General features: G+C 36.6%; 1 protein-coding gene across 1 annotated transcript in view; it reads left to right on the top strand.

Annotated features, from left to right (window-relative positions):
* The window catches only part of dcc.S (DCC netrin 1 receptor S homeolog), a 479,548-nt gene that overhangs the window by 408,409 nt on the left and 50,547 nt on the right, over positions 1–20,592 (top strand). Inside the window, exon 16 of the mRNA XM_018244588.2 lies at positions 16,866–16,961. Coding sequence (XP_018100077.1) covers positions 16,866–16,961 — 96 coding nt within the window. The remainder of the gene's footprint in view (positions 1–16,865; positions 16,962–20,592) is intronic.

The following is a 20,592-nucleotide window of genomic DNA, read 5'->3' as shown; positions in this document are numbered from 1 at the left end:
TAAAAGATCAGAATGTAAAAAGTATGAATGAAAAAAGCGCTGAATGATGCGCAAAAAGTATGAATACCTCTAAAAAAATTCTATAACTCTAAAAATTTTCTATAAAAAGTTTTTCAGATAATTACTAGAAGATAAAAAATCAAAAAAACCTGTAAAATTCTGAATGGATTAAAAATGGTCAAATGAGATCAGTGCAGTTCCCATTGACTTCTATATAACCTCAACAACTTTTACATGGCAATTTTTTGTAATAAAAATGTTCATGTTTTTTTCACCAAATAAGTTTAGATTTTAAGAACTTTTAAGAAATATAGAAACACCACCATTTATTTGAGATTTGTGGAAACAATGTAGATTTGGTTGTTAGTAAATTGGTCCCTAAAATTTACAAAAAACTTTCAAAAAGTAAAAGTAGTCATGGTCATATAGAAGTTAGTGGGAGCTGTGCTGATCCTATTTGATTTTTTTAAAGAGAAAGATACCTTTAAAAACAATGTGCTGTCTGGTAGCGTTAAGCATGATCAATGGTTAGATCAGGATGATACAAGCCGGCATTTTGCAAGCAAGTGCCACATCACTGCCTGCCTGGCCCTGCTCCTGTCCAACCAGATGAGTCTTTGAGTCATAAAGTCAAAAGAAAAATATCCCTCATCAATGCATTATCAAGTTGAAGTGAAAGGAGATTTGTTGATGATATTCACTGTTAATGGCTGAAGAAATCAATTCTAAAAGGTTTTCTGATTCCTAAACTTTCTAAACTATTGAAGTTTCAGCTTCTTCTTTTTTTTTCTTTTATGTAATTTCTTTTTGTTTGTTTCTTTTGCCATTAGCAGGAAAAATATGTGTCTATTATTCACTTAAAGGAGAAGGAAAGGATACAATGAAGTAAGCTTTATCAGAAAGGTCTATATAAATACACCAGTAAACCCTCAAAGTAATGCTGCTCTGAGTCCTCTGTCAAAAGAAGCACCACATTTCTTTCCTTCTATTGTGTATACATGGGCTTCTGTATAAGACTTCGTGGTTTTCAGCATAAACCTCCATGGCTAGGGCTTGAGCATGCTCAGTTTACTCCTCCCCTCCCTCCTCCCATCCCTGCTGTAATCTGAGCTAAGAGCTGTAAGTGAGCAGGGAGAGACTCAGGCAGGAAGTGATGTCACACCAAGCTAATATGGCAGCTTCTGTCCTAAACAAACAGAGAGAGAGAGTTTCTAGAGCTGTTTACTCAGGTATGGTGAAGCATTCTGCAGAATAAATATAGTGTTCTAGCTTGCACTATTGTGGCAAATCTGTTGCCAATAAACTGTCTTGGAGCTTTCCTTCTCCTTTAAATGTTGCCCAGAAACTGATGGTGTTTCGCACAATACACTTGAGCTCATTTGCTAAGTGGCTGCAAATGCTGCTCCATGGGCACCTGTCCTACACCCTAATCCCAACGGTGCTGAGCTGAAGCTCAAGGTCAGCCTTCCATTTAATTGATATTATAATGCAAAGGATGACCACTGACTTTGAAGCAGAGAATTAGGATCTGATTCCAGAAATACAACTCACTGACTTTACTTGCTCAAGCTCTTGGAAAGAAAATTACATTTGCAGACTCTCCCGGCACACAAAAGCTCGAAGTGTGGCAGATATAGAAGAGGCATATTTAGTAGTACTGTTTATTCCCTCTTTCTATTGATTGTGTTGCTATTAAGCAATAACTTCATGAAGCTACCAACAATTGGATCTAGCCTTGTATCTTTATATTGTCACAGAATGCCTCAGTGACTTCTAATATAGAGATAGGGATTAAATTTTCCTAGTGCAAATTTGCGGCGAATAAATTTGTGAATCTCCGGTGAAGATTTGCACGTCCAAAAATTAGCTTGTGTTAAAATTGCAGCGCGTCAACACTATTCGGACTCCCATTGACGTTAACTACTGCGTTTAAATTGATGCGACTTCTCTGACTTAAGTCCAAAATTGATGCGGGTGTCAATTTTCGAGTATCACAAATTTTTCAATTTTTTTTCAGCGAAACGGGACAAATTCGCCCATCACTATTATAATATCCTTATCATTTACAGTAGGGGGTACATTATCCCTTATAATACATGAGTGATACTCAGAGTTCCCTGTATAACTCAGCCTGCAGCCTTGTGTCTTTATATGGTCACATAACCCCTCAGTGACTTCTAATATCCTTATCATTTACAGTAGGGGGTACATTATCCCTTATAATACATGAGTGATACTCAGAGTTCCCTGTATAACTCAGCCTGCAGCCTTGTGCCTTTATATGGTCACAGAACAACCCCTCAGTGACTTCTAATATCCTTATCATTTACAGTAGGGGGTACATTATCCCTTATAATACATGAGTGATACTCAGAGTTCCCTGTATAACTCAGCCTGCAGCCTTGTGCCTTTATATGGTCACAGAACAACCCCTCAGTGACTTCTAATATCCTTATCATTTACAGTAGGGGGTACATTATTCCTTATAATACATGAGTGATACTCAGAGTTCCCTGTATAACTCAGCCTGCAGCCTTGTGCCTTTATATGGTCACAGAACAACCCCTCAGTGACTTCTAATATCCTTATCATTTACAGTAGGGGGTACATTATCCCTTATAATACATGAGTGATACTCAGAGTTCCCTGTATAACTCAGCCTGCAGCCTTGTGTCTTTATATGGTCACAGAACAACCCCTCAGTGACTTCTAATATCCTTATCATTTACAGTAGGGGGTACATTATCCCTTATAATACATGAGTGATATTCAAAGTTCCCTGTATAACTCAGCCTGCAGCCTTGTGCCTTTATATGGTCACAGAGCAACCCCTCAGTGACTTCTAATATCCTTATCATTTACAGTAGGGGGGTACATTATACCTTATAATACATGAGTGATACTCAGATTTCCCTGTATAACTTAGCCTGCAGCCTTGTGTCTTTATATGGTGACAGAACAACCCCTCAGTGACTTCTAATATCCTTATCATTTACAGTAGGGGGTACATTATACCTTATAATACATGAGTGATACTCAGATTTCCCTGTATAACTTAGCCTGCAGCCTTGTGCCTTTATATGGCGACAGAACAACCCCTCAGTGACTTCTAATATCCTTATCATTTACAGTAGGGGGTACATTATCCCTTATAATACATGAGTGATACTCAGAGTTCCCTGTATAACTCAGCCTGCAGCCTTGTGTCTTTATATGGTCACAGAGCAACCCCTCAGTGACTTCTAATATCCTTATCATTTACAGTAGGGGGTACATTATCCCTTATAATACATGAGTGATACTCAGAGTTCCCTGTATAACTCAGCCTGCAGCCTTGTGCCTTTATATGGTCACAGAACAACCCCTCAGTGACTTCTAATATCCTTATCATTTACAGTAGGGGGTACATTATCCCTTATAATACTCAGAATTCCCTGTATAACTCAGCGTGCAGTTTCCTTGCTTTATTTTTAGTTGATAGAATGGAACATATGCATATTAGAGTAAACTAAAGGATAGGACAAATGGAGCATATGTTATTCCATATTTATCCAGATACAGTGGCCATTTCCATATGTATATTCATATAAACAATTACAAGTAGAATTTATGCACACAGTGTGCTTGACTTTAATTATTTGATGAGGGTTAGCAGCAGACATACACATTGTTACAAAGCATCTGTTAGTTGTAGAATAATGCATCTTATAGTAGCTATATATTTACAGTATATTCATTGCCTGGAAGAAGGAAACAAGTGAACAACTTGCAGAGGAATGGGGTTATGCTTTAAATTCCCTCTGACATACCAGACAGTAACCACAGGGTAAACAAATCTGCATATCTCAGAATACAATCAAGAGCCACAAGATTATTGTTGACTTACATTCCTAGACTAATAAGTGGCAGGGTGTGTATGTTGCTTGTCTTCTATTAGATAAGATCCTATGAATGCTGATAATGGGGCTGAACCAGTTTGCCCATAGCAATCAGATCTTTATTTTCTAATTCATTACAGAATCACGCAAATCACTTGTTCTTTGAATTCTATTGTTTCACTATGTGATTATTTACAATTCATTTAACAAGTGGAAATACCAGAACACTGTTTCTATATTCCAAGTATCAGTGAGGATGAGAATAATTTATATTTTCTGATAGACTAGAGAGTGCAGCTTAAATTTATGTCACGAAAATTATAGGTCCATCAGATCGCTTATCCGGATTTATATTTACTAATCCAATAAAATCAAGTTTTCCATTCCACAATCTGAATAATTTGAGTTTTTCAGAAAACAATTTAAATAATTATAGGTCCATCAGATCGCTTATCCGGAAACCCGTTATCCAGAAAGGCCCCGAATTAGGAAAAAGTCATATCACATAGACTCAATTGTAAGGAAATAATTAATTTTAAAAATGATTTCCTTTTTCTCTGTAATAAAAATAATACCTTGTGTTTGATCCCAACTAAGATATAATATCTTCACTGCAGGATATTGCAGAAATCGGTACCGCTGCAGGAAATATCATTGGGTGGATTTAGGGTCCTGTTTAAAGAACTGTTGAGTTTTTAAAGGGGAAAAACTCAAATTTTATTTATTTATTATGCTAGAAAGCTGCTAAAAATTTAAATCCAAAAATTCTCCAGCTAAAGCCTGTCAAAATCATGTAGAAGTCAATGACAATTGGAACCTGTTTTTTGCCTTCATGATTGTCTAAGGTTTCAGGCTGTTTGACGGTGATTTATATTAACTGATCCAATAAAATCAAGTTTTCCATTCCACAATCTGAATAATTTGAGTTTTTCAGACAACAATTTGAAAAAGTCGCACAATTAAAATTTCACAATTTTGTAGCAACTTTTCCCACACAGACAATTGTTAGGAAATGAAACCAGATGGGCATTTGATTCGATTTCTATAATTAGTGATGAGCGAATCTGTCCTGCTTTGCTTCACCAAACTGAAACTGCTAAAAAATTGTGAAAGTCAATAGGCAACAAAAAAATTTTTTTGTGCTCAACTTTTTTTTATCACTTCAAATGCATTAAAGCCAATGGGCATTTTTTCTTATGGTGACCATTTTGTCTTGGTGACTTTTTTTGTCACAGCGAATATTTGCACTGCAAATTTTTGCCAAAGTTTCATGAGAAAAATTGCAGATCCACAAATCCATGCCTGGCGTAACAATTCACTCATCGCTATTGTTAAAATAATGGGGGAAAAAATGAGTTTTAATAATCAGCATCCTTAATGTTTAAATGATCTTTGGTGGACCTAGAATTATGGAGATCCAAATTATGGAAAGATTCCTTATCTGAAAAAATGAGTATTCTGGATAACGAGTCCCATACCTGTTTATATTTTTTTAAATATCCGAAAAAAATGTAAAATCTTGTTCAGACATTGAGTTATAGTATAGATTTGTATTAATTTAATTTAATTAATTTAACCTTCTCTAAATAATGGCTAAAAGTAATAAAATCCATTAAACAACACAGTGCCATAAACAAAGAAATACAAATAACTTACAAGATCCAATAAAAATGGTAACTCTAGGGAAAAACTAATTATTTTGATTTCAAACATTTATAAAATAACACAAATTATTATTGGTTTGATTTAGAATTATTTCTAAAACAGTTTTCTGTTAATGTAGGTTGGAATGGATAAGACTTTCAATATAACATGCAGTATTAATTACTAGGAACACTTCTACAAAATCCCACCGGGACTCTTGATTTCACTGATTTCATTAGAATTAAGCCCAGCAATTTGCATTTATTTCACATGTCACTGATATTTGGAATGATATAATAACCTGACAACTATACATTTACAACTATGGACAAGAGTGTTCTCAAAAGTCATTAAACAATAAGGTAAAAGATTTGAAAAACAATCCAATTTATTTCTAAATTAAATTATTTGATTATTTTTGCTTTAAAATTTGTAGTCAACTAGTGATGAGTGAATCTGTCCCGTTTGACTTCATTGAAAAATTTGTGAAACTGCAAAAACATTAATGAAACTAAATCAAAAAATTAGCAAAATGCATAGTAAAACTTAATAGGCATCAATTTTTTACGTGCACAAATTTTTTTTTCACTCCAAATGCATTAAAGTCAAATGATCATTTTTCTTGTAGCCTCAGCGACTTTTTTGTCTCTGACTTTTTTGCTTTTTTGTCTCAGTGACTTTGTTTGTCCAAATTGTAAGTCAATGGGAATTTTTTGTTATGGCAACCGTTTTTGTCTTTGCGACAATTTTATCTTGGCGACTTTTTTTTTCACGGTGGATCATTGCTTCAGTTTTGCAAGAAAATATTAGATGGCTAAGTGTGAAATTTGGCCACAAATCCATGTCTGGTGAAAAGACTTGCTCATCAGTATAGTCAATGTGGATGTACATGAAACAGTATTTATCCACCAACAATGGAAGGCACCATGCAAACTTTAAGTACAGTTGTTGCCTGGGATTCTGCCTAGATTTGAAGAATAAAACTTACAGCATATTTTAAAACATCTGAATTTATCTCAGTATTTCTAAGATAAAAATCCAAGCAACTCTGAATTCCTGAATGGACCTTATTTATCATTCAAAAAAATAGGTTAGGGCAACCTTTGGACCTTTGCTGGAATAGTCCAGAGTTTTAGGACTTTTTGGCCCAAAATCCACAAAATCATCGGTACTGACAGTAGCGAAGACACTAAGACCTTCCCCATTGACTAATACAGGACCCTGAGAGCTTTGAGATGCCATGTTGTCGGATTCAGAGTTTTCATACCATCGGACTTTAATAAATCCCAAAAAATTCAGATTTTTTTTTTTTAAGGTCCGAAAAATCCGAATTTTTTCAGATTTCGGGTATTCGGAGCTTAATAAATAACCCCCTAAGAGTCATACACTTTGCTTTATATGTGTGTGGATCCTGTATTCAGTCACCTAAAACCGTAACACACAGTATGCATTTTTCACCTTTTGATGCATAAATAGCTTTCTTGGAAATCGCCTTTTTTATTTTTTAACCTTAGGTTTATAATAGGAGAGATGCTATTATAGTCTTTGGATAATAGACTCAGCAGGTGCTCTTTATATCTCACGTTGGCATCTTTTATATAATATATTTAGAATGTCTCCATTTTAATAAAAATATATCCCAGAGAGACAGATTATTCTGAACAAAACCCAGAAAAGGCTGTGTAAAACTGAGAGGCAAAAAATAACAATTGCATATTTTCATGCAATTTACCTCTGGTCCTGCAGTGATGCAACTTGCAACTGAAAACAATTCATTATTGGGGAGAATTTTATCTACAATAATTTAGCTAAACATTTGGAACATTTCAGGTAAAAGTTACATACCTAGCACTAGGGATGCACCGAATCCACTTTTTTGGATTCGGCCGAACCCCCGAATCCCTCGCAAAAGATTCGGCCGAATACCGAACCGAATCCGAACCCTAATTTACATATGCAAATTAGGGGTGGGAAGGGAAACACATTTTCTACTTCCTTGTTTTCTGACAAAAAGTCACACAATTTCCTTCCCGCCCCTAATTTGCATATGCAAATTAGGATTCGGATTCGGTTCGGCCAGGCAGAAGGATTCGGCCGAATCCGAATCCTGCTGAAAAAGGCTGAATCCTGGCCGAATCCCGAACCGAATCCTGGATTCGGTGCATCCCTACCTAGCACCCCTTACCATCAGTGGCGTAACTAACGGGGGAGCAGGGGGTACGATTGGGCCAGGGCCCGAACCCCTAAAGGCCCCCCCGGAAGCTCGCTCGCCACTGACTCCCACTGATTCTGAGACTCTGGCGGCAGAAAAAATGGAGTACGGAGGGGGGCCCGGCTGCATGTCCAGCGCCAGGGCCCACCCCCCTCTAATTACGTTACTGCTTACCATGCATATATCTCTTCTGCCTTCACCCCTAGTTCTTACCCTGATTCACACACATTTCAAACTCTTTACAGATAGTGCCCAGGTCAGAATCAAACTCAGGACCCCATTGCTATAAAGAGTGGTGGTACCCACTCAATATATTGCCTCAATATCTGAAATTGTGGTTGTTATGTTCATAATACCATATACTGTGACTGTACTGTAAATATGAATCAATGTCACACACAAATGTAGAAAATTAAAATATAAAACTATAATATATCAGGTTTAAATGTAATCGAAACAGAATTGGATCATGTCTGTCTGATCTGAAGGTGAAGCTATTTCTGCTTAATACCCTTGACATCCGTTCTCAGCTGACTATTAGGCATAATTAGAAAGCAGAAGATTGAAGTGTCGGTTACACTGTCATTTGGGATCCTGGAGAAGGATGAGATTCTGTTTGTTTTTCACAAAGGCAAGGATATTATGAAATACAACATCAGAGCTCAGTAATGAGTTTGAATATAAATTGGCACTCTATACAAAGCGATTGTCAGGGAACATTTTTTTGGTTTATTTGTGTTTATTTTTGTTTATTAGCTTTAACAGCTCTACATCTTATCCCTTTTGAGAGACAAACTCTAGAATATGTTGGGGGAGAGGTACAACTAGTACAACTAGGGGGTTACTTATCAAAGTCCGAATTTATCTCAATATTTTCTGAAAAAAACTCTGACAAAATCCTCACAGGTTTTTTGGGCTTATTTATTAATACAATTTCCCGAAAAATTTGTTTGCGGAAAAAAATCGTGAAAATCAGATTTTCACAAATTTTTGGGATTTTTTATTGGATTTTCATGATTTTTTCCCGAAAACTCCAAAAACTTCGGGGTAATGCCAAAAACCCAGCGCACACCAAAAATCATTGGGACTTCTCCCATTGCAAACTCAACAGGTTTGAGATGCAGGATTTTCAGATTCTGACTTTTCCCATCCTCGGGGTTTAATAAATTCTAAAGAATTTGTGATTTTTTTAAAAGTCCGATTTTATTAAAAAAAATCATGAATTTTTCGTGATTTTTGCATTCCGAGTTTAGTAAATAACCCCCTATAAGATGGTATAAAGGTTTGGATAATTCTGATGAAGGCATCTACCCCAAAAATATGTTTTTTGTTTAGTTTTAGGATATAACTGGGCATTACTGGATGTAACAGGGGCATGGTAAAAAAAAAACCACTAAAAACTTCTAGAAATTGCCTCAAGCACTTTGATACCTATGCAGACACAAGGATCCAGGGGGTCTACCTGTTCCAAACAGGGTTATTACTAGGTGAATAGGTCTAAGTGGTCCAACCAATATCTTAAAGGGCAGCTGTATTTAAAGGACACTAAACAGTGGGGCTCATTTATAAATTTCACACAGTAAATGCGAGGTGCATGGCTATAGCTGGATAAAAGTGGTGAATTTAATGTACAAACAGAATTGCATTTTTTTTCTGCACTGCAAATGTCCATAAGTAGTGATGGGCGAATTTATTCGCCAGGCGCGAATTCGCGGTGAATTTGCGTGATTCGCCACCAGCGAATAAATTCGCGAAACGCCCGCGAAAATTCGCGGCAAAAACGGGCGCCGGCATCGAAAAAAACGGCGCGATTTCGCTAATTTTTCGCCATTTCGCGCGAAATTCGCAAATTTTCCGGCGAAGCTAAACAGCGCAAATTCGCCCATCACTATCCATAAGAGATTTTTAAATATGGCAAAAATAGCAAACTTCAAATATGTAGGCGCCACAACTTTGGTGACGGAAAAAATATTTGCAAAACACTCACGCAAATACCTGTCTCATTTTCGAGCCATTTGCGAAATTTGTACACAATGCAAATTCGCAAAAAATTGAAAGACAGCAGTGCAATATTTTTGCATTAAGGAAAAAACATGGGCAGTGCTACAATTTGTGTATAAAAATGGGCTGAATAAACTTTTTTTTTTGTATTCAAACTATTTGGTCAGAATCCTTTGAAAGTAGTTACTTTTGAATATCATTAAACATGACCAGTATTCATACACATCACTTCCATGCAGATATAGAGAACAAATCCATCTCCTGCAATTAAACTAGGCAAACATTAAACAAAAACAATATCAAACAGAGAAGAAAAGATATCTGTTTCTTTTAATGGATTGTCACCCAGAGGCTCCCTATGGTTTCCAGGATGTGGAGATAATTGATGGGCTGGAAATGTTCAATTTAAATGCACTGCATGAGCTTGATCTGAAAAGCAAAGTACGGTCAATGGTTCTGTGTTGTGTGAGTGGAATACATAAATGTGTGCAAATGAAAAGGTTTATAATTAGTGTCATGATTTAAACTTATACCTGAGCTAAACCAGGCAGGCTATAGGGTTGGCCAAACAGGACAACTGTCATTGGTCCTCAGCATCATAGGGGCTCCTTGTGTGAGAAATGTAGATAAGCGATTAGATAAGATGTTTCATTGTGTAACAATTTATACATTATTTTAGTACGTACCTCATTAATGTATGTTATGTAAGACAGACCTCCAGCATTTGAACAACAGGTCATATTTCTAGTACTAATTGACTTCCTGCAGTGTACGGGGTCCTTTATAATTACAACCCAAAGGTTAATACTTTGGGGCACATTTACTAAGCTCGAGTGAAGGATTCAAATTAAAAAAACATTGAATTTCGAAGTATTTTTTTGGGTACTTCGACCATCGAATAGGCTACTGCGACCTTCGACACGAACGATTCGAACTAAAAATCGTTAGACTATTCGACTATCCGATAGTCAAAGTACTGTCTCTTTAAAAAATACTTCGACTACATACTTCAGCAGTTTAAACCTACCGAGGTACAATGTTAGCCTATGGGGACCTTCCCCTCCCCAGCACTTTTCTAACCTTTTTTTGATTGAAGAAAAACCCTTTGAGCGATCGCTTAAAATCATTCGAATCGTTCCATTTGTTCTTCGATCAGTCGATCAAAGGATTTGCACTAAATCCTTCGAATTCAATATTCGAATTCGATGATTTATTAACCCTCGAAATTTGACCCTTGATAAATGTGCCCCTTTATGTTACCATACGCTGCGATCAAGTTAGAGGGGTTTCATGAAGAAACAATATGGGGCACATTTACTTAGTTCGAGTGAAGGAATAGAATTAAAAAAAAACTTCGAATTTTGAATGATTTTTTTGGCTACTTCGACCATCGAATTGGCTACTTCGACCTTCGACTACGACTTCGACTCGATCGATTCTAACTAAAAATCGTTCGATAGTCAAAGTACTGTCTCTTTAAAAAAAACTTCGACCCCCTACTTCGGCAAGTAAAACCTACCGAGCTGCAATGTTAGCCTATGGGGAAGGTCCCCATAGGCTTCCTAACAATTTTCTGATCGAAGGATTAAAATCGTTCGATTCGAAGTATTTAATCGTTCGATCGAGCGATTTTTCCTTCGATCGTACGATATTCGAAGTCGAAGGATTTTACTTAGATGGTCGAATATCGAGGCTTGATTAACCCTCGATATTCGACCCTAAGTAAATGTGCCCCCATTTGTGGGGATCATTTTCAAAAGTGGGCTGCATGTTACTATAAACCGAAGTTGTGTCTATTGTATGGAAACACTCTATATCAAAAAATGTTTGATACACGTGGAGGCTTATTTATTGCACGTCGGATTTTAATGGTTTTTAAAAACACAACTAAACTCCCAAACTCTAAAACCACAATTGTCATTGAATTTATTAAAAGATCTGAATATAAAAAGTACGAATGAAAAACAAAAGCACTGAACCATGCGTTAAAAAATCCTCTAAAAATCTGCGTTTTCCGGACCATTTATAAACTTCTAAAAGTATGAATTGATTCAATATATCCAAAGCTAATGCAAAACTTTACTGGTCACAAAGTCTCGTGTTTCTTTTTCAAAAACCATTGAGCGTCATTGAGCCGGAGCTGTCACAATTGTTATGAAAACAAAAGAAGAACGAGGATTAGTGATAAGCAAATTTCGTTGCCAGGCATGGATTTGTGATGAATATACACACATTGCCAGCTACAAATTTTTACACAAAACCGTGCCAAAAATCGGTCTCAGAAAAAAAAGTCAGCATAAGAAAGAACGCCTATTGACTTGAATTATGCATTTGGACAAAAAAGTAGCAAAGAAAAAAGTTGCAGAGACAAAAAAGTTGCCACAACAAAAGCGCCCATTGACTTGCATTTGGAGTGAGAAAAATTGTCACGCACATAAAAATTTTTTTTTTGCACATTACAATAAGTTGGCTGCCTGTTGACTTCAATGCATTATGCAAATTGCAGGCTGAAATTGTATATTAGTGAATATTAGTGATCAAATATGGCACTGCTAGAGGGTGGAGCTGCAAATGGTCAACAAATATTCAGTGGCTCACTTGTGATAATTATGTAAGTGCTGTCTCTACAGAACTACTCAACACATTCAGACACTGAAAGCATTTTTCCAAAACCAAGTACAAGGGCCAGATTTATCAAGGGTCGAATTTCGAATTTGAAAAACTTCAAAATTCAAATTCAAAAAGACCAACCGAAATTAAGTTGAAGGGTTATTTTTGGCCGAATAAGTCCATTTTTGATCCAATAGGTCCGTATTCGGCCGGATTCGAATAGTACGAATTGAAGTAATAGCGCATTCGATCAATTCAAAAAAACTTTTTTTTTTTCAAAGTCCCCCAATTGACTAGGAGTTCCCCCATAGGCTAAAAGAGCAATTTGGCAGGTTTTAGATGGCGAATGTTCAAAGTCAAATTTTTAAAGATACAGTACATGATAAATTTCAATATTCTAATCGAATTTAATTTTTTTCAAATTTGAATCTAATTTTGGACTATTCCATAGTCGAAGTACACAAAAAATAGCTTGAAATTCAAATTTTTGGAATTCAAAAATTCTCCTTGACCTTTGATAAATCTGCCCCCAAATGTGGGATCTACTATCCAGAATGCCTGGGGTTTTAGGGATAAGGGACCATACCATAGTTTGGATTCCCATACTTTTAAGTTTTCTTAAAATAATTTAAAAATCATCACGTTTTGCTACAAATACAGATTCATGCCTCTTAGTTAGGGTGAAGTACAAGGTAATGTCGTATTATGACCGAGGGGAAAAAAAATAATTTTACAGAGAAAAAAAACATTTTATGTGAATTAATTGCTTAAAATGGATAGATAACCTTCCAGCAATTCTGGGATGTTATACCTGTGCATACTAACAATTTATGAAACATTGTTCTAGAAACTCCCCTGATTGGCATTTTAGCTTTTACCCACCTTTCACATAAGGTATTTTGGTGCCCAAGTTCAAACATGGCACCATTTCGGTCATTCTTTGAAATAACCCATTGGTGATGATTTTGAGAGGCATATCATGCTAATGGGCACAATTGTCAGTCCACCTGGACGCGTTATTTATTTATTTTTATTTTATGATTCATAATCGAGTTTTGATTAAAACAGGAAAAATTAGTCACATCACAGCAGTTCATTGTACCGTATAAAAAAATATATATTTGCAGCAGATATTCCAGAAGGGCAATCACATTCTCACTAAACAATTGGCCAATCACCACTAATCTGAAATTAATTTACAACAAGGACCTTGCGGTGCCTCACATCAAGTTCTTATTGTTTATTAATTCATCTGGCACCAATCCTAATGATATTCACAATGAACTAATCAATTATTCAGTAATCTCCATGGAGGGTCTGTGCTATTAAACCCAGTCTGATCTGGAAGGGGCTGCAGTGTTTTTACATTATGGCCCTTCTTGGCACTGAAGGGATTAATAGTAATTATGGAATATTTGCAGCAAAGTGGAACTGAAGGAAGATGAGGGTCATTAACATTGGGTTATGGAGTAGAAAATGAGCATGGAAAAGTACATGTATGTGACTTCTACAAAGTCGGTTATCCCCCTAAGGTATAAGAGTATAAGAAAGAATTTCATTGCAGACATTTGATAAACACCAAATTGTGTGGTAAAATGCAAACAAAGCTATTAAGAAGGAATATATAATAAGATACCAAGCATTATTATTTAAATTAAGGAGCCAAACTACACCAGCTGCATGACCAGGATTCAGAGGTCAGGATTCCCCCTTTGATGACATTCTCTGAAAGTGGCAGAAATGTCCTTAAATGGTGGAAGAATGTGCAGTGCAGCCACATATTAAATTTATCCAGCAGTTATAAAGGCACATGGCCTCTATAACTGTCCCTGTATGGGGAGCCTCTATAACTATACCTGTATGAGGAGCCTCTATAACTGCCCCTGTATGAGGAGCCTCTATAACTGCCCCTGTATGAGGAGCCTCTATAACTATCCCTTATGAGGAGCCTCTATAACTGCCCCTGTATAAGGAGCCTCTATAACTTTCCCTGTATGAGGAGCCTCTATAACTATCCCTGTATGAGGAGCCTCTATAACTACCCCTGTATAAAGAGTCTCTATAGGCACCCCTGTATGAGGAGCCTCTATAACTATCCCTGTATGAGAAGCCTCTACAACTATTCCTGTATGAGGAGCCTCTATAACTGCCCCTGTATGAGGAGCCTCTATAACGTTCCCTGCATGAGGAGCCTCTATAGCTATCCCTGTATAACAAGCCTCTATAACTATCCTTTCATGAGTAGCCTCTATAACTTTTTATGTATGAGGATCCTCTATAACTATCCCTGTACGAGGAGCCTCTATAACTATCCCTGTATGAGGAGCCTCTATAGCTATCCCTGTATAACAAGCCTCTATAACTATCCTTTCATGAGTAGCCTCTATAACTTTTTATGTATGAGGATCCTCTATAACTATCCCTGTACGAGGAGCCTCTATAACTATCCCTGTATGAGGAGCCTCTATAGCTATCCCTGTATAACAAGCCTCTATAACTATCCTTTCATGAGTAGCCTCTATAACTTTTTATGTATGAGGATCCTCTATAACTATCCCTGTACGAGGAGCCTCTATAACTATCCCTGTATGAGGAGCCTCTATAGCTATCCCTGTATAACAAGCCTCTATAACTATCCTTTCATGAGTAGCCTCTATAACTTTTTATGTATGATGAGCCTCTATACCTATCCCTGTATGAGGAGTCTCTATAAGTACCCCTGTATGAGGAGCCTCTATAACTATCCCTGTATGAGGAGCCTCTATAACTATCCCTGTATGAGGAGCCTCTATAACTATCCCTGTATGAGGAGCCTTTATAACTATTTATGTATGAGGAGCCTCTAACTATCCCTGTATAAGGAATTCTCATTTGTTCTGGTGTCAGACAATAGTGTTATTTTCAGTCTGCTTTACTATAAAAGATACATTGTCAGGAGTTGCAGAAGTTCATATTTACACTGCTTATTGTAAACACACAGTACTTGAGTTCTCTTTATTTCTGTTTTTAAATTGTCTGACAACGTCCCTCAGTTGGAAAGTCCTGATAGGATATTGTGTACAATTGAACTGCCTGATATGTTCAGGATTACAATGGATTACAATGATGGGAATCATCATGAATCCTATTCTGTTCGTACAGAACACTGGGATTTTCTCACAAAGCGAACAAATAACAATGATAGATTACACACTACAGCTATAGGATCTGTTATTCAGAAACCCATTATCCAGAAAATTCCAAATTATGGAAAGGCCATCTTCTATAGACTCCATTTTATCCAAATAATCTAGATTTTTTAAAATGATTTCGTTTTTCTTTGTAATAATAAAACAGTCGCTTGTAATTGATCCCAACTAAGATATAATTAATCCTTATTGGACTCAGAACCATCCTATTGGGTTTATTTAACCTTTACATGATTTTCTAGTAGACTTTAGTAGATTTTCCTGAAAAAAACCCAAGGTCCCGAACATTCTGGATAACAGGTCTCATCCTGTATAATTAGGGGCAGATTTACAAAGCTCGAGTGAAGGATTCGAATTAAAAAAACTTCGAATTTCGAAGTGTTTTTTGGGCTACTTCGACCATCGAATGGGCTACTTCGACCTTCGACTACGACTTCGACTTCGAATCGAACGGTTCGAAGTAAAAATCGTTCGACTATTCGACCATTCGATAGTCGAAGTACTGTCTCTTTAAGAAAAACTTCGACCCCCTACTTCGGCAGCTAAAAGCTACCGAAGTCAATGTTAGCCTATGGGGAAGGTCCCCATAGGCTTGCCTGTGATTTTTGATCGAAGGATATTCCTTCGATCGTTGTATTAAAATCCTTCGATCGTTCGATCGCAGGATTTGCGCTAAATCGTTCGACTTCGATATTCGAAGTCGAACGATTTTAGTTCCTGGTCGAATATCGAGGGTTAATTAACCCTCGATATTCGACCCTTCTTACATCTGCCCCTACATGTATACAATTACTGTACATACTTTGCAACAGGCAGTTCATAGCATTAAAGCATTTCAGATCTTAAATATTTTTAACTTGAAAATTCTAAATTGTCAACTAAAACCTGGCATTGCTTGAACATGATATGTTTTTTTTAGCCTTCAAGCTATTATTTTTCAAATTTAAAAAAAAAAACAGAATGTATGGAACATTTTGCAACTTAACACAATCAAGTTTTTCTGTATATAAGCTAGCAATTAAAAACATACTGTATGTGTTGTCTTGAAAAACAATTGCATTTAATAACTGTTTTTCCCTAAATTGAGTTAGAAAAACTAAAATTTTGAAAAATTCATAAATCAGGGCACATCCCAGATGTACAAATGGAAATTTTGGATCTAATATATGAATATGTTGGGGATTATTGAAATCAGATTTGCACAAATGTATCACAAATAAAAAAAAACTTTTAGAAGGAATTATGCTGTTGTGTTTGAATACTATAATCAATGAAATGGCCTTCAAAGATTGCTAGCTAAAAATTATGTGGGTTTTGTTGTTTTGCCTACAGAGCCAAGCTCCCATTATGTCATTTCACTAAAAGCTTTTAATAACGTTGGAGAAGGGGTCCCTCTCTATGAAAGTGCCACCACTCGATCACAAACAGGTATGTTGGAAAGAGCTTCTCCTTTAAACAGTTGAACATGTTTGAAATCTAAAATGTTACACTGAACAAATTGATCAAATGTTAAGACAATTTACTATAGCAAAAATGAAAATTTAATAGAAGCTTCATCAAATTTTTTTTAAATACAATCAATTAAATATTCTGTATTGTTTCTGAAATAATCAAGTTTATCTTCACTATCCCTCTCTCAGCATCTCTTTCTCTTTATTCTTCATGCAGGAGTTGGGTATTTATTGACAGTTAGATCCAATATAGCTTTTAGGGATGGGGCTCCCTTTCACAGGAGATGTGTTAAAGCTCTCTCAAATAACTGATTCCAGCACAAACAAAATCTAATAAAAAAAAAAGTTATTTTAGCAACATTTTGCATAAGGATTTTCTGGTGAGTGAGCTTTAATACATTTCTAGGTAAAAGGAGCTCCCTCCAAAACATATATTGGATCTGTCATTCAAAATCAGACTAGTTTATTTTAAATTTTAATTTTCACGATAGTTCCCTTATAAAGTCAGATGAAACATCCATTCATGAACCAATGAAATTCACCAAAAGTATCATAGTCTTCTCATTGGTACATCAGTTATTTTCTATTGGTTATAGAGATGTCGCGAACTGTTCGCCGGCGAACTTGTTCGCGCGAACATCGGGTGTTCGCGCTCGCCGGAAGTTCGCGAACGTCGCGCGACGTTCGCCATTTTGGGTTCGCCATTGTTGGCGCTTTTTTTTGCCCTCTCACCCCAGACCAGCAGGTACATGGCAGCCAATCAGGAAGCTCTCCCCTGGACCACTCCCCTTCCCTATAAAAACCGAAGCCCTGCAGCGTTTTTTCACTCTGCCTGTGTGTGCTGAAGAGATAGTGTAGGGAGAGAGCTGCTGCCTGTTAGTGATTTCAGGGACAGTTGAAAGTTTGCTGGCTAGTAATCGTTTTGATACTGCTCTGTTATTGTAGGGACAGAAGTCTGCAGGGGTTTGAGGGACATTTAAGCTTAGGTAGCTTTGCTGGCTAGTAATCTACCTTCTACTGCAGTGCTCTGTATGTAGCTGCAGTGGGCAGCTGTCCTGCTTCAGATCTCATCTGCTGACTGCTGCAATAACAGTAGTCCTTGTAAGGACTGCTTTTATTTATTTTTTTGTTGTTTTACTACTACTACTACTACTACTACTACTACTACTACTACTACTATAAGAGCCCAGTGCTATTAGTCTAGCAGTGTTGGGGAGTGGGACTGGTGTCCCTGAAATCACTAACAGCTCTCCCCCTACACTATCTCTTCCAAGCACACACAGGCAGATTTTTCAGATACATTTTTGCCCTTGATCCCCCTCTGGCATGCCACTGTCCAGGTCGTTGCACCCTTTAAACAACTTTAAAATCATTTTTCTGGCCAGAAATGTCTTTTCTAGATGTTAAAGTTCGCCTTCCCATTGAAGTCTATGGGGTTCGCGAACCGTTCGCGAACCGCTCGCATTTTTGCGCAAGTTCGCGAATATGTTCGCGAACTTTTTTTCCGACGTTCGCTACATCCCTAATTGGTTATGATAAATACATATCTTTATTTGTACCCTGCCGGGCACAGCCTTCAATATATTTCTGAATCACAAGCCTGCCTGTTATACAATGATTAAAATGTATTGTGAAAGATTTCATGTCAAAAATTTTACCAGTATAATTTGATCACATATTCTTCTGTTTCACCTCAAAATGAATGTGTCTTATGAGACGGCCAAATGTGAGAACAAAATGATAATAAAGGCTAAGAGGTATCAGAAAGAAAACTGTGGCAAAAAAAAACCCTGGGAGATGATAGACAAAATGTCATACAACTAGGAAACTTATTTCTGAAGTATTCCCGAAAGGAATTTGCTAGAGAGAAAAAGCCCTGTATGAAAAACCATTTAGTGATTCTCACATGATAATGTCTGTTATAAATCAACTTATCCATTTTATTTCATTTCCAAATATTATAATAAATACTATTTGTTTCAAGGCAATTATATGTAGGAATGGTACACTCTGGGGAAAAAAAAATCAATAAAGCAATATCAGATTGTCTGTGATATGTGTATGTGTAGGACGGACAAACTCTCACAAGCAAAATGTTCTCCTTTCTATTTGGAAATAAGCATATATAACCCATGGCCTTTAATATCACATAGCGAAGCAGCAGACTCCTAAAATCCTTTGTTTTCTGCTTGGCTTTATCTGTATGTCTTGTTAGAGACCAGCATACTGTAAATGAAGAGTATCTCAATTCAAGGTTAAGCTATCTATCTATCTATCTATCTATCTATCTATCTATCTATCCATCCATCCATCCCTCTCTCTCTCTATCATCCATCCATCCATCTATCATCTGTTGGCTATCTATCTATCTATCATCTATCTATCTATCTATCTATCTATCTATCTATCTATCTATCTATCTATTTACCTCTATCTATCTATCTATCTATCTATCTATCTATCTATCTATCATCTATCTATCGTTCAATCTATCTATCATCTATCCATCCCTCTATCTCTATCATCTGTCCATCCATCCATCCATACATACATCTATCATCTGTTGTCTGTCCGTCCATCCATCCATCTATCTATCTATCTATCTATCTATCTATCTATCTATCCATCCATCCATCCATCCATCCATCCCTCTCTCTCTCTATCATCCATCCATCTATCATCTGTTGGCTATCTATCTATCTATCTATCTATCTATCTATCTATCTATCTATCTATCTATCTATCTATCTATCTATCTATTTACCTCTATCTATCTATCTATCATCTATCTATCTATCATCTATCTATCTATCTATCTTTCTTTAAGTTTAGGCACTGCAAGGAGTTAAAGCCCTAGTTTTAATAATTTTCTCTTGTCTGCCGAAGACAAATAGGGTTTCACACAAAAAAAGTAACACAATACTTTAGAATAATGTGCTTCCCATATCTTTCTCTCCCCAATTTATGTTCGGTATGCCTTGTCAGTCAAGCTATTAATGTTTTTTATTCTTCTTCACTCAGTTCATGTGGATAATAGAACTTGGTGCATATAAACATTAATAAGCATGAAAAGAGAATTACGTCGCTGATGATGCCATATTTTTGCTTCTGTTTTATGAAGTAGAAAAATGGTTTTGGGGTCACTCTGGCTTTTGGGTTGCCACATATTTTTCAGATTGTATCTGGATTTCTAAGAATGATGAGCTGGAGTAGTAATATAGCTCTCCCATTGGGATCTGTGCACAGTCAACATCTCCAATGTTAGAGATAATACAGGTGATCTATCTTTTATGATCACTCTGGGATTACCTTTTTAACTCAATCAGAAGTATGAATTCTGTATTGAGTGCAAGGTATTGAGTTAACAAAGGTTCCCAGCATGATAATAATGCCTTCTTCCATTCCTGAAGATACTGTGAGATTGATTCCTTTGTGATGAAAATGCTGAGCCATTCCACTGTTCTTGCCATTCCATCAGATATTATTTCAGTCTTGTTACCAATCTCCCTATGTGGGCAACACTCTTGGAGGGTACGAGTGACCATTTCATTCATCTCTGTTTTCATGTGACTCATTATATTTACCCTAGGAAAGGCTTAGAGTAAAAA

This window comes from Xenopus laevis, chromosome 1S (genome assembly GCF_017654675.1).
Source record: "Xenopus laevis strain J_2021 chromosome 1S, Xenopus_laevis_v10.1, whole genome shotgun sequence".
NCBI lineage: Eukaryota > Metazoa > Chordata > Amphibia > Anura > Pipidae > Xenopus > Xenopus laevis.
The sequence above is the reverse complement of the archived record's forward strand: the minus strand, read 5'-3'. Positions and strand labels throughout refer to the sequence as shown.